This window comes from Myodes glareolus, chromosome 8 (assembly GCF_982192425.1).
Source record: "Myodes glareolus chromosome 8, mMyoGla1.1, whole genome shotgun sequence".
NCBI classification, from domain to species: Eukaryota; Metazoa; Chordata; class Mammalia; order Rodentia; family Cricetidae; genus Myodes; species Myodes glareolus.
Genome location: NC_142033.1, coordinates 70,333,918 through 70,348,330, shown reverse-complemented (window position 1 = coordinate 70,348,330; position 14,413 = coordinate 70,333,918). Strand labels below are relative to the sequence as shown.

Below are 14,413 nucleotides of genomic sequence, written 5' to 3'. Positions count from 1 at the left end.
TTTCCTCTTGGAAAATTCAGACTGTGTCCTGCTTCCAGTCACTGTGGGCTGTGGGTAGTGTTTGTGAACAGAAAGAAGAAAGGGCGGGCAGAGACAGAGCTTAGCTACATGGCCAAGTATGCAGGGAGGGGCTCGGGTACTCACTGGGGGGCCTTGCTCTTCTAGCTGCTATTGTTTCTCATGGCAACAGAAGCTGGGTAGTGTCAGGGTGGGAAATGTAAAACCTCAAAACTGGATGCGAAGGAACTGTCCCCAGAGGCCTGTTTTAAGATTGCCCACAGCAGCCGGCAGCCCTGGGATCTGGTGTGTTCCATGCCACTCAACGGTTGTGACAGTGAATAAACCTGGAAAGGTCACTTACATGACTCAGATTGTCACCAGTGATGTACTCGGTGTGGAACCCCAGAAAGACCCCAGTCGGCGGGATGCGAACACCTCTCTGGCTGACAGCTCTGTGCTTGTAAACTTTAATTTCGTACAGTAGAGAAACATACAGTACAAGCAACATGGGGAGTGGGGGTAATTTTACAGCGAAGCTCACAGACATACTTGAAACACTAGGGAGAACAAAGATGCCCTCGGGAGCCTGCTGGCTGCTGGGTGGCAGTCTTCAGGGATGGCCGGTGCACCCAGAACTGCGTGTAGAGGTGAAGTGGCTCAGTCCTTGCACCTCAGGCACCACACGGTCACCTTGGGAGAATGAGCTCTCAGGATTGGAGATTGTGTGATCATGACACTCTGCTTCCTGCCTGCCTGGGCCAGCACAGGGCTCAGCTCAGCAGTGAGGAACATTTACCTGCTCCAGGTCAGGACCTTGACTTCTCCAGGGGACAGCTGCAGGGCCTGACCCCCAGGGATGCCAGGTGGCAGGGCAAGCAGCCCCTGTCTTACCATGAGGGGGTGCTGAGGCAGAGGGAACCAGATGGGGTCAGGAGAGTCCTTGTAAGGGGAGAGGTCTAGGCACTGGGACAAGGGGAGAGGAGGTGGGGTGGGAGCTAGGCAGGCCTTCCTGAGGGTAGAGGCAGGAACCTGGGGCAAGGACAGACTTTCAGGGAAGTTTCTGGGAGTTTCTAAATCCAGAGAACTCAGAAGGTGACATCAGGGGCCTTTGGTCCAGGGGACACTGTGCTTCCTCTATTGGAACTGGAATTCAGGGTCAAGGCTGAGATCCAGACCCCTGGTTAGGCCCCGTTTTCACCTCAGCCCCGATGCAGAGAGGAGCCTGCTGGCCCTGCGGAGGATCACAGCGGCCCTTCGTCCTGATCTCATGAAGGTAGGGACTCTGCCTTCTGTAGGCTTTGGCGTGGCGCTGGAGGATGGTAGCCTCACATCACCACCTCAGGCGTGATGCTGAAGAGGAGGTCATCATTCCCCCGCCGCACCTCCAACAGGAGTGGGGACTCATTCAGGACTGCCTCCTGCAGCTCACTGGAGTCCACCAAGGGGCGCCCATTGACTTTGACAATGATGTCGCCATCTTCGATGCCGCCTCTGCCAACCAGGAGAAAGACCCTCAGCATGCACATACTTTCAGGGCTCAGGTGGGGCTCACCTGGGCTCAGCAGCAGCAGTTTAGCAAAATAATTTTGAGAAAGAACACCAATGGAAAGCCAGTGGCATGTGGTAGCCAGTGATGTCCAAACTGCAGGAGGAGGAGCAGGCCCACCTCGCCACAGCAGTCAGCATGCCAATGGGGTCCCTCTAGACCCCAAAGCCATAGTTCAAAACAACTGATAGGACCTACCTATCACAGCATGGGTGAGACAGAGGCCAGGATGCCAGGGAATGACCACATGGGTCACATGGCCTCAACTCATGATGCTCCAATACTTAACGTTGCTTTGTTTGGTTGGATTTCGGTTTTTTGTTTTTTTTTTTTTTTTTTTTTTTGAGACAGGGTCCCATGTGACTTAGGCTGGATCTCTATCTAGCTAAGGCTGGCTTTGAACTCCCAATCCTTCTGATTCTATCTCCCATATGCTGAGGGCACAGGCTTGTGCCACCTTACCAGGTCTGTACCTAACATTTCTGTATTTCTTAAAAAACAAACAAAGGTTTCATCTCATTTGGCAGTGACAAAGTCTCTGGGATGGGGAGTTAACAGAATCAGGTCCTTTCTACAGATGAGAAAACTGAGGCCAAAGCACTTTCTGGAGAGAGGGAGGATTGGAGACACCTTTTGGCCCAAGCAGGGGCTCTTCAGCCTCTGCTTCACAAAGGAAAGATCCCTCTGCTCCAAGGACAGGCGTGACCAATGCTCTCAGGGATAGTTCATCCCTCCCGTGGCTCTGAGGAGAGGCCAGACTCCACAGCTCCTTGCCAGAAGGCTTGTGGGTCACATAAGGTCAGTGAGCAGGCCCAGCCCATGCCCCAGCACACCCCCGCCACGTGTCTGAGTGTTACAGCCCTCCTTCTGCTGGCGGGGCATACCTCTGAGAAGGTGAGTTGGGCACGACCTCTTGCACGTATATTCCGCTGCTGACCGCTGGAAAGTCTGGGTTGGCGGCCTTCAGCTCCTCCACCAGACTGGAAAGGCAGTTCTGTGTCAGCCCCTGCCTCCAGCCCAACTCCCTGGCATGTGGCTCTCCCTTTCCGCCACCACCCATGCCAGACAAACAGCCTCCTGTGTGCTCTCGGGGCATCCTGAGCCCATGAGATAGGGCTGCTCAGTGGCCACAGCTGGCTGCGGGTGTGGAGACAGGACAGCTAGATGGAAGGACAGGTTAGAAAGGGTGGTGGAGGAAGGACAGGTGGGTGGGTGGAAGGACAGGAGGCACTGGGTGGGAAGGTGGAAAATACTTTGGTCATGGAGTGGACAGAGAAGATTGGGCAGATGGTAAGTGGACGGATGGCTGGGGAGGCACACAATATAAAGATGAGTTGGTATACTGGTCTCAGCTGCAGTTTGCTGAAGATTTGCTCCCTAGATTGACAGCTATTGAAGCAGGAAGCGAGGGGTGGTTGGTGGGTATCCCCAAGTTATCCCCAGAGCTCCACAGTGTAGAGAAGCCTCCTTCACATCTCTGGGCTGGATTTTCCTCCTCCCTCCTCCCCAACCCCCTTTATCACCTACATCCTGTATTTTCAGGCAGCTGCCCTGTTCTGAACTTCTGCCAGAGTCAAGAGATGGGTGGGAACACACCCATCTCCTTGGAACTGAGAGTCAAGGTGGCAGGCAGGATGGGAGGATGTAGTGAGGGCTGCGGGCAGGCCTGCTTTTCGTCCTGCCCAGCTCCTGCACAGCTAGCTTAGCCCCAGAAATAACAACACACAAATTGTATTCATTTAAACATTGCCTGGCCCATTATCTCTAGAGAGTTAGTTACTGGCTAACTCTCACATCTTGATTAACCCATTTCTAATAATCTGTGTAGCACCACGAGGTGGTGGCTTACCGGGAAAGATTCAGCATGTCTGACCTGATGACTGGCTCCACGGCATCTGCCTCATAGCCCTCTTCCCAGCATTCTGTTCTGTTTACTCCACCTACCTAATTTTCTGCCCTATCAAGGGGCCAAGGCAGTCTCTTTATTGACCAATGAAAATAACACAATAGACAGATAACCCTCCTCCATCAGGAGGACACCTGACATGCCATTCCAACATTGTGGGGTGGCACGGTGCCATAGGAAGGTGCTGAGTGCAAACAGGGGAGGCTCTTCTACATAAGTGGCTGGTGGAGATGGAGAAGTGTCCACTAGGAGCTCAGAACATGACCATGTTTGGAAACAAGGTCTTTGCCACTCTGCTTGGTCAGCGACCTTGAGATGAAGTCATGGACCTGGGCAGCTCTCATATCCAGTGACTGGCAGTTTTGAGACTGACACAGGGTAAAGGAGGCCATGTGGAGATGGACAGGGATAAGGGCTCAGCCTGATAAGGAGTGCCCATAGCCAGAGGGAGTCAAGATACACAGGCAGGATGCACCCTGAAACCTCAGAGAGTGAGGTCTGTGGGCACCCAATTTCAGTGTGTCACCTACAGAACCCCCAAGTAATTTATTTTGGTTGTTTTAAGCCGTCTAGTTTTAATTACTTATCATGGGAACCCTAGGAAGCAAATTCTGGAGGCTTCCTGGAGGAAGGGACATCTAAATAGAGTTGTGAAGGAGCAGAAGGAATCCATCAGGCAATGGTGGTGAGTCTGACCCCTTTAGCGCCTGCCAGCAGCTGGGCATAGTGGACAGTATGTGGAAGCGGCTTGTGGGAAGACAGGACAGAGGGATGTCACCCGTGACACTCACCTTGACGTGATGGTTCGCATCCGGATGCCAATGAAGCGCTTCTTCCAGTCTGGAAATGGAACACAGTAGGTTCCGTTAGGCTACATGGTCACTGCTTTTGAGAAAGGAACCTATGGGAGACTCAGTAGGGTGGGGGACCAGGAGCCATTTTGCTTATGAGCAGGATCCTGGGGTTGCCGTGTCCCGACTGCTCTCTGGAACTGCGACAGGCCTGGCTCTAATCTGCTCCTGGCAGGCGGCTTTAGTCCCTCTCACCCTTCATTTGGCCCTGACCTTTGCCCCCCGCTGAACCCCTTCCTCACTCCTGCTTCTCCAGGTTCCCCACTGCTGAGGCCCCACTGGCCTTGCTGGAGCCTAAACTCGTACCTCTCTCTGCCCCCTCTGCAAATGCAGCATCACCTGGCGATGCCCAAAGAGCACTGGTCACAGTGAGGTACCCTTTTCAAGAGCCTCCCCAAACCCTCCCCTCCCTCACCTTCCCTGCTGCCACCCCTGGCTGCTCTAGTGGTAAAACCACGGGAAAGGTTCTGAACCCAAAGCAATGTTAACACCTTTCAAGTTTTCATTTGCTAAAATTATCTGAACACAGTGGACGGGAAAGGTTCTGAACCCAAAGCAATGTTAACACCTTTCAAGTTTTCATTTGCTAAAATTACCTGAACACAGTGGAATTAAACCAGAAATCAACACTAGGAAGAGCCTGTGAAACCCAATGCTTAGGAAGTAAGTAACTGAGAACAAAAGGAGAAAGGAGAGAACAGTTTCAATCACATCAGTGAATCCCTAACCAAAACTTTCAGGGCACAAAGGCTGATCTTAGAAGCAAAAAGCACAACTGAACACCCAGATCAGAGAAAAGGACTCAGGCGGGAGAGATGGTTCAGCAGGTAAGGGTTCTTGTGGTACAAGCTGGGTGACTTGGACTTGATCTCCAGAGTCCACATAAAGATGGAAGGAGAGATCTGACCCCACAAAGCTGTCCTCTACCCCTTTGCATGCATGCCATGGCACACATGGCTCCCTTAGAAATAATAATTTTTTTAAAGAGATGTATTTACTTTTGTTTTATGCACATGAATATTTTATCTGTATGTATTATGTGCATCACATGCATGCAATGCCCATGTTGGCCAGAAGAGGGCATTGGGTCCCCTGAAAATGGAGTGATGGCAGCCATGTGGGTGTTGGGAACTGAACCCAGGTCCTCTGCAAGATCAGTAATCACTTCTAACTGCTGTACCATGTCTCCAGCCACAGTATTTTTTTTTAATTTAAAGAGGAAAGTCTCAAACCACTGGTTTCAGATTCCTTTTTAAAAACAAGAAAAAAAAGCAAAAGTGGCAGGTGAAACTCAAAGGAAGAAGAAAAAACAGGAACCAATGAGCCACAAAACAGCCCAGCAGAGATGGAAACCAAATTCCAACCCTCTGAAATCAATAAAATGGACAAATTGTTACCCAGTGTGATTGTGAGAAAAAGACAGATAGTTACCAAAGTCAAGAATTAGAGAGGAGGTGTGGCTGCAGACCCTCAGACCCCACAGGGCTGCAAGGGGAGCTTTCCACCGCTTTGTGTCCATGCATTCCACCGTGCAGGGTCTGGAAAGCCCCACTTACGTTCAGTCAAGAAGAAATGAATGGCCGGAAGCCCTCCATCTAGTAATGAAGTTGATGCATAGTTTAAAATATTCCCACAAAGAGCTCAGACCTAGATGATGTTGTTGCTGAAACTGGTGGTTTAAGGAAAAAACAGGTTCTACAGATACCTCCAGCGGACCTCAAAGTGATGCTGGTGTCCCCTGACCAAACCCAGAAACTAGACCATCAACCTCTTGTCTTGGTAGAAGCAAAACTACTTTCAAAAGCTTGCAGCAATCAGATCCAACACACCAAATATATAATATATCACAACAGAAAGATTTAGTTCGGGAATGTACAGGATGGTTTAACATTAAAAGACCAGTCTGCACTTGGGAGGCAGAGGCAGGAGGATCTCTTGAGTTCAAGGCCAGCCTGGTCTACAGAGCGAGTTCCAGGACAGCTAGGCTCTTACACAGAGAAACCGTGTCTCAAAAAAACTAAGAAAAAAAGAGCAGCCTGACTTGGTGTCACAGGTCTGTCACCCCAGTTACTCCACAGGCTGAGCCAAGAGAGTGGCAAGTTCAAGACCTGCCTGAGGTTCAAAGTGAGTTAAAGGCCAGCCTAGGCAATGTGCTGAAACTCTGACTCAATATAAAAAGTTAGACGAGAGCTGGGAACATGACTCAGTGGTGAACACTTGCCTACTGTGTATTTGACCAGGATTCAGTTCCCAATACTTAAAAAATAAAAAAGAGTCAGCTAATTCTAGTTATATTGTGGATTGAAAAGGAAAAAAAATACTATGAGTTAAACAGACACACAGAAAGCACTGAGCAAATCCTTACATTGTGTGCCTATGAGAAGCCAGAGCAGAAGGGAAACTTTTCAACTTGATTAAAATTATTATTAATAATAATAATAATAACTTTAGCCAGCAGTATGCATACTGGCATAAGACTGAATACCTATTCCTGCAGGGACTGGACAAGGAAGACCATTCCCCAAAACTTTATTCAATATTTTGGTCGATTTGGGGGATGAGGGTGGGCCATTCAGCTGGAAAATGGGAGAACTGTCCCTATTCACAGACCACACACTCCCCTACAACAGAAAACCCAGTGACATCTACCAAGAAGCTACTAGAGCCCATGAGTTATCAGTATTCAACATACCAAAGTCACATTTGCTTGTAGATTCTGGTAGCAGACCATCAGAAATTGGTCAGTATACTGTATACTCTGTATAACATGCTGAGAAAAACCGGATGCTGTGATCCCAGATCTGAGGTTGCAACACTATTAAAACCCCAATTCCCCCCAAAATCTTTGGCAGACACACTGAAGCGCCAATCAAAACACCATCTGGCTGTTGATTTCCTTCCACACAAACCAGGAGGCTGATTCTTAATAGTATCTGGAACAAAGTAGTTCAGAGAACAGAGATGATGAGAAAGAGCAGAGCGCTCAGATCCCCTGACCTCGGGACTTTCTGGGAGAGCCACAGGCGCTCAGATCCCCTGACCTCAGGATTTTCTGGGAGAGCCACAGGTTCTCAGACCCCCTGACCTCAGGACTTTCTGGGAGAGCCACCGGTGCTAAGCCATGCAGCACTAGGACAAGGATGAACAGCTTAATTTGTGGTAAATCTGGAAAACCATTTGGGTGGACAAAGCAAAGTCCTTAGAGCAAATGATGCTAGAACAATTTATTGTCCAGAGTAAATGATGAATGAGCAGCAACAATGCCCCGGGGAACTGGGCTGAAAGGTTCTGAATCCTACTTGAACCACAGACACACTCCACTGTAGTTCTGAGGCCTGTGGGAGGGTCCATGGTGTGGGAGTTCTATAGTGAACTAGGGCTCTGCAGGCTGGTGATGCTGAGTGATGGAGTAGTTGTGGGGCCAATCTATCCAGATCTACCCAGGAGGGAGGGCCTGGAGACTTGCAGATAGGTGGAAGAAGGGCATAGGGCTCAGGGAGGATGAGGGAGTGCCCTTCACTGAGAGATTAGCAGGTGGTGTTTAGGGACAGTGCCTCTGACACTCATTTGATGTCCCATTAGCACTGTACATTCAGCTCATGCAAGAAGAGGCTGGGAGATGAGGTGGGGAGTATGGGACTTCACTGTGAATGCCACCTAAATCCAGGAATCTGGATCAGGACAGGATGAAACCCGATTTCCAAGCTTGGGTATCCAGGATGCCCCTCCTCTGACACCTCCACTTGGCCTGTAGCCTAAGGCCATGTTTAAAAAGCACAAAGTTCAGCTTCCCATCGGTGTGAGGAGTGGGGCCTCATCTCTTTCCTATGGGGGATGCCTTCCTGGCAAAACAGCATCCTGGGGCCACCTTTGAGGCCAGTGACATCCTAGATAGGGAACAACTATTGTAGGTCACCTGTCAGCCCCAACCACAGAGGCTGGGCATTTATGCACACTGCTGAGCTGAGGTATGGAGGAGTAGTGGGGTTCTGTTGGCTCTCTAGGGCTAGTCCATTGTATCCATCAACTCTGCCATCCAATCCCGATCTCTGTGGGGAAAACACCTCTGTAAGGCACGCACAGCACAGCCGGAAAGAGACTAGTTCAGGTGAGAATCTTCACTTTGTCCCCCAAGCTTCCCCCACTTTAATGAGCATCAGGGCATCAGCAACAGAATCCAGAGACAGGGAAGGGGGTCTCTTAAAGGGCTGAGATATATGGGTACCTGAGAATGTTCTGGACCTAGAGAGCAGTGGCTACAGAAAGTACCACTAAACTTACTTGCCACCCTCTCTCTCTGTCTCTGTCTTTCTCTGTCTTTCTCTGTCTCTCTGTCTCTCTCTATCTCTCTCTCTCTCTCTCTCTCTCTCTCTCACACACACACACACACACACACACACACATACATACACACACACACCCCTCCAAACAACTCTCTCTGTCTCTCTGTCTCTCTGTCTCTCTCTCTCTCTCTCTCTCTCTCTCTCTCTCTCTCACACACACACACACACACACACACACACACACACACACACACCCCTCCAAACAACGTTAAGGGCAAATCTCCATTAAGGGCTTCCCATATTTGAGAGCATCATTCTGAGGCCGGTTGGAGGAGTGCCTGGCCTCAAGGGTAAGCAGGGGACACAGGTGACATTATTCCCATACATGTTCCTTGAGGTAAGCAGATTTTAGTGTTTCTGGGTTTGTTCTTTCTTTAAATAGGGTAAGCGTTTAGAAGAAGGCCATTAGGTCTCCAGAATGACAGCTGACAGGCCCTTCTGTCTCACAGCCTTGAACAGGGGCTATAAGCCAAGCAAAGCCTTCTTTGGTGGCCTGTATGGCTGTAGTGCACACTCCACAGTCCTTGGGGGTGGGGGTGGGGACTTCCAGCTGCAAGAACCTCTGCAACCACAGCTGCCTCTGGAGCCAGGAGGTCTCGCTCCAGTCAGGCCAGTTCCAGACAGTTCCAGGATGCCTCACTCCAGCCTTGAGAAGCCTTGGTGACCTCCACACAACCCCTCTCGCAGACGCTTCAACCCTGGCAGCGGGAGTCTTCAACGAGTTCAAGGGGGTGGGGGGCGGCACCTCCCCGGTGACTGTGGGAGCTGTCAATCACAAATTGCTTGTGATTGGCAGAAAAGCAACTGTGCTCATGAGAGGCTTGTGATTGGTAGACAGAAAGCTGTACTGTGATTGGTAGGATCCTACCATGCTCTTTCTTGCTATATAAGGACACATCCCTCAGCCCCTAAAAAGGCTTCATACTGACTGGTCTTTTGCTTACTTCTGATCTTTATCACAGATAGAGTGGGCTGAATTGGTTGTACAAAAAGCAGACAAACCCCCAAGTTCCCAGTCCAGTTGGCAACAGCAAAGAGACAGCAAGTAGTGTTCCAGAGAGCCCTGAGAGCTATAGACCCTGACACCCAGAGCTCAGAGTGGTAGCCCCAAAGGGAGCTGAGAGCCCCAGAGAGCCCTGAGAACTATGGACCCTGACACCCAAATCTCAGAGTGGTAGCCTCAAAGGGAGCTGAGCCCCGGAGAGCCATGAGAGCTATAGATACCCAAAGCTCTGAAGAGTTCCAGAGATCAACAGAGGGGAGACTCTGAAAGAAAATCACCAAGAACAATACTACAGTCCGAAAAACCATGAAGAGCCCAAAGAGGGTGCAGAGACGTGGAGAGTGGAGAGGAGAGCTGAGGCGCAGAGGGTCCCCACACCCAGTGCTCTGGAGATGTAATTCTAGGAACTTTAGAAGCCCAGTCTGTGAGTCCCCTTGTCTCAGGAATATCAGCACTAAGGAAGCTGCCCTTTGACTGTCTGTGATCTCTCTCGGGTCAGGGCAGAGGAACCCAGCCAAATGTCATGACAGCTCCCTGGCATTTGCTTCCCTCTCCACTCAGCAATAAACCCCTCCCTGACTCCTTTTGGTAAACCTCTTGCCTTTTGGTAAAGCCATGTCTCAACCTTGAAACAAAGACTGCTTCAACCGCGAGAAAGTGACAGTGCCCTGATGTCTTCTTGCCTCCTCTCAGCCACTGACCCCCACCCAACAGCCAACGTGTCCTACTTACCATGACTCCTTCCCCAAGGCCCCACAACACTGAGCCTGTGTAGGTCCCCTGCTCTGAAAGTCTCCTCAGTATCTTCCTACACTGGCCTCCTGGGATGTTGGGCTATCCTGCACTCCCCACAGTACTTATCCTGCTGGGATAGGTACATACCCATCTCCTGAGCTCCTCTGTTCCCCATATTTCCTGCGCAGACCCATCATTTAGATGTTATATCATCCCAGGTTCCTCTAGGTTTCTCTCCCCACTAGAGGGACAGCTCAGAAGGCTGAACGCACACTTAGGAGTAGGCAGGGTAGCTCAGCCGGTCATACACCTACTGTGACTGACCAGTCTTGGGAAGGAGCTGAGAGTAGGTCAGACCTCTGGCTAGCCCGTCCTCGGTGGTCAAGGTTCCCAGGGCTGTCCCCGGAAGGATGCAAAGAGGCCCAGCAGCTCTGCCACTGGCTTAGGGCCCAGACCAAGCTCCTGTCCAGCCCCTGCTGCTGTGGCAGGTCTCATGTACCCCCTAGTCCCAGCCACCTCCTCATCTGGGACCCCACCAAGCATGGGTGTTCCTCAAAGGGAATATGTTGACCTGAGGAGGTCGGGGTGTGCCTTGCCCACTGCCTGCCTCTCCTGTTACCTTGAAGCTTCTGATTCACAGCCAAGAGGACAGCTCCCCTGAACAGTACTGCACTGGTCACTCAGGAATCTGACCCTCTCCCCAGGCTCCCCAGGCTCCCCAGGCTCCCCAGGCTCCCCAGGCTCCTACACTAACCCTTGGATGAGAAAGGAGATGTACTCGATGCCTCCCTGATTTAATAAACGGAATGTGTTAAAGAACTTAGATTGGCTAGGTTTGGGTCATCCAATGTTTTTATTTAAAAAAGGAAAAGCATAAATAAGCACAAATTTCGGAAAGGACTTTACGCCAACAGACTCCACTTAGCTAAGCCCCACCAGACCCTTGGGTGGTAGGATCTGTCCTTACGTGATAACAGAGCTCTAGGGATGGGGTGAGCATGTCCTCAGAACCCAGGTAAGTGACTAGGACACATGACTAGGACAGTTGCTGTCCAACAGAGAAGCAGATCTGGCCCCAGTGAGTTCTTATCTGAGAGTGGAAGAGGGGACAAGGGGACGGAAGGCCACAGGGCCATGTCCAGCACCGAAGTCACCCACAGGCCGGTCTGTGTGGATGGAGCTCTGATCCCGTACACAGGATAAACGGGAAAGCCCTGGTCACTAGAGAAAGGGCCAAGGCAACCAATGGAGCAAAGGTGGAACCTTGGGCTAATTCTGAGCTTCCTACAGTCGAGAGAAAAGGTGGCTAGTTCCCACTGGTCACCAGAAGGTGCCTCGGATTCTTGGGAGGGACAGGCTCTGCATGCTCCTGACATCTTCACATAGGGCCACTTGGAACAGAACGAGGCTCTTCAATTGCAGTTCTTCATGGGACCAGTCTCGGTTGTACTGGGGTCTGTGTATGTGGCTGGCAGGGCCGCAAAGGAAGGAGCAAGCAGGAGGCAGGCCCCTGCTCTTAGTGCAGTGCTGGTGAGAGGGCTAGGAAGAGACAGGAGGCAGTGTAAGAGGGTGTGGGCGGCAGAGCAGGGTCAGACCTGGGTATCAGCCAGGAGGTGGATGGGGGAGACACGGCCACTGGCCGCTCATTGGACCGAAAATGAGGAGAGCCACCAGGAGCCTGAGATCTGAACCGTGGCCATGATCACCAACTAAAGTTAGCATGCTCTCACCTGGAGAGCCACCTTGTCCTTGGCAAGTCCACTCCCCAGAGGAATGCAGATGGCCACCCACAAGGCTGAGAGGGATGGGAAATTCCTGTTTAGACTGGGATGAGGGGATAGGGGCTGGCAGACGGTAACTCCCAGGGATTGGGTTCTTGGACTTTGCTTCTTTGGAACAGAGGACACCCTACTAGGCTGACTGACAGGCTGAAAAGGGTACTTAGGAATGGGTAGGTGAATGCGTGGAAGCATGAATGGATAGGAGGAAGAAGGATAGGTAGATGAATCCATGGATGGGTGGATTGATGGATGCATGAATGGATGGGTGGGTGTGTGAGAGAGTGGATGAATGGCTGGGTGTGTGTACAAGTAGATGAGTATATAGATGGAAGGATAAGAGGATGAACGGTCAGATTAACTGATGGGTACATGTGTGGGCAGATGGGGGAACAGAGGATAAGTGGGCATGTGGATAGATGGAAGGGTGGATAAATGGATGTGATGGTATACAGATGAACAGACAGACTGGTGGATGGGTGAATGAGTGAATGGGAGGGTAGGTGGATAGATGATGAATGGATGGATGGGTAAATAACTGAATGAGTGAGTAGATAGTAAATGGATAGACGGACAAATAAATGAATGAATGGGTGGCTGTATAAATTGATGGATGGATAGATGGGAAGATGAATGGGCAGGTGAATGAATGTGTAGATTAGTGGGTAGAGTGGTAGATCGGTTGGTGGATGGCTAGATGGATTGATGGGTGAATAGCTGAGTGGGTAGGTGAGTAGTAAATAGTAAATGGATGAAGGGAAAGAACAGTAAATAGAAAAGATGAGTGGATTGACATACAGATGAATGGGTAGATTGGGGAATGAGTAAACAGATGAATGCATGGGAGGGTTGGATGTGGGTAGATGAGAGAGGGATGAATGGATGGATGGATATGCGGGAAGCGGGAAGGAAACACAGTTTTCTGCCACCTAAGAAGAGTCCTGGGAGTTGGAGCTTGGATAGTGGGACCTGAGAAGAAACTGTCTGAAGGAGGAGGTGAATGTGGCCACGAGCTAGAAGGCAAGGAGGAAGACCCTAAGAGAGTCCTGGGTCTGCTGGCTTGGGAGGGTGAAGGGTCTAGTCTAGGAGTAAACATGGCTTACGCAGCCCCTGCAGATGGTCCCTGGCTAAGCTGGGTGGGGCTGGGCCACGTCTTGGGTGCCCCGCCTTACCTGCCCCTCCAGTGAGCTCTTTACCTTTTACATGCTTGTTTTGAAACTCGGAGAGGAAGCGTGTGATGCGATCTGAGGGGATGGCAAAGGAGATGCCAGCTGCGACCTTGAGCGTGTTGATGCCGATGACCTCACCGTCCTGAGCAGGGTGGGCAGAAGGTGGGGGTTACTCAGAGGCATTCAAGCAAGTCACCAGCTGCTGCTGGGCTGCGAGAGCACCCTTTCCAGAGGTAGAGCTGGCTGCCAGTGACCCACAGAGATGGTCCAAAAAGCCCCTGGCTACCCTGGAAAGATGGCTCTCTAGGTCACATTGGGGTCAGTGACACCTCCCCTACTCTGTGTAACCTTCAAATCGTGGGGACTTCTCTTCTACCCCTGGAGAAAACTTTGGAAGATGTTATTGGGTTGAGCCTGCCTTACTAGCCCCAGCCCCTCTGCCCTAGGAGGCAGTGTCCACTGCACTCAGGACATCATCTGATCCCATCAGAGACGTGGGCCCCTTCTATCCCTTCCTCATGAAAGCAGAGACCAGTGAGCGGGGCCAGGGCAGCAGACTGTAATCTGTTTTGAACTTGGTTCCCACCCTGCCCAGCTTCATGGGACCAATGCCAACAGAGCCGGAGCTGGCTCAGTCAATGCAACCCACTCCTGGGCAGGACCCCTCCCAAAAGCTACCTGGCCATTGGAGGGCTGCTGGATGCTCTTTCTAGACAACCCAATCAGGGCACTACCAGCTTTTCAGGGAAGCTCTTTGGGGCCTAGGGCAGAAACTAAAGAATCTAGCCCAGGCCCTACCACATGAACCTCTCCCCTTCAGCAGTTTGCTGGAAAATACTGAGTGTGGAGGAGAAAGCCACCTACACAAGGGGCCTAAGTGTCAGCTAGACACAGTCCCGGCCCACGGGCTGCCCCACTGCTGTCTTCTCCCACCCTGACAATGCCCCGTGCGCTTTGTCTTAACCTTGGCATCCTCCCCCATTCTTTCGTCTCCACACCCTCACTAAATGCTCCCACCTCCAGGAATTCCTCCCTGGTCTGTGTCAGTGGTCAGGCCTGTATCCCTGCAGAGCCTCCTCAGG

The 14,413-nt window shown here is 51.1% G+C and overlaps 1 protein-coding gene across 2 annotated transcripts in view; it reads right to left on the bottom strand.

The window, feature by feature from the left end:
- Positions 1 to 451: 451 nt before the first annotated feature.
- Htra3 (HtrA serine peptidase 3) overlaps positions 452 to 14,413 on the bottom strand; it is a 30,504-nt gene continuing 16,542 nt past the window's right edge. The window contains exons 6-9 of one of the 2 annotated variants that reach the window (XM_048415157.3): positions 13,359 to 13,473; positions 4,244 to 4,292; positions 2,431 to 2,526; positions 452 to 1,491 (exon numbers count right to left, since the gene is read on the bottom strand). In XM_048415157.3, the coding sequence (XP_048271114.3) occupies positions 1,326 to 1,491; positions 2,431 to 2,526; positions 4,244 to 4,292; positions 13,359 to 13,473 (426 nt within the window). In that variant the 3' untranslated portion in view covers positions 452 to 1,325. Of the gene's footprint in view, positions 1,492 to 2,430; positions 2,527 to 4,243; positions 4,293 to 11,218; positions 11,924 to 13,358; positions 13,474 to 14,413 lie in introns of those variants that run through there. The other variant, XM_048415158.3, reaches the window with a different exon arrangement.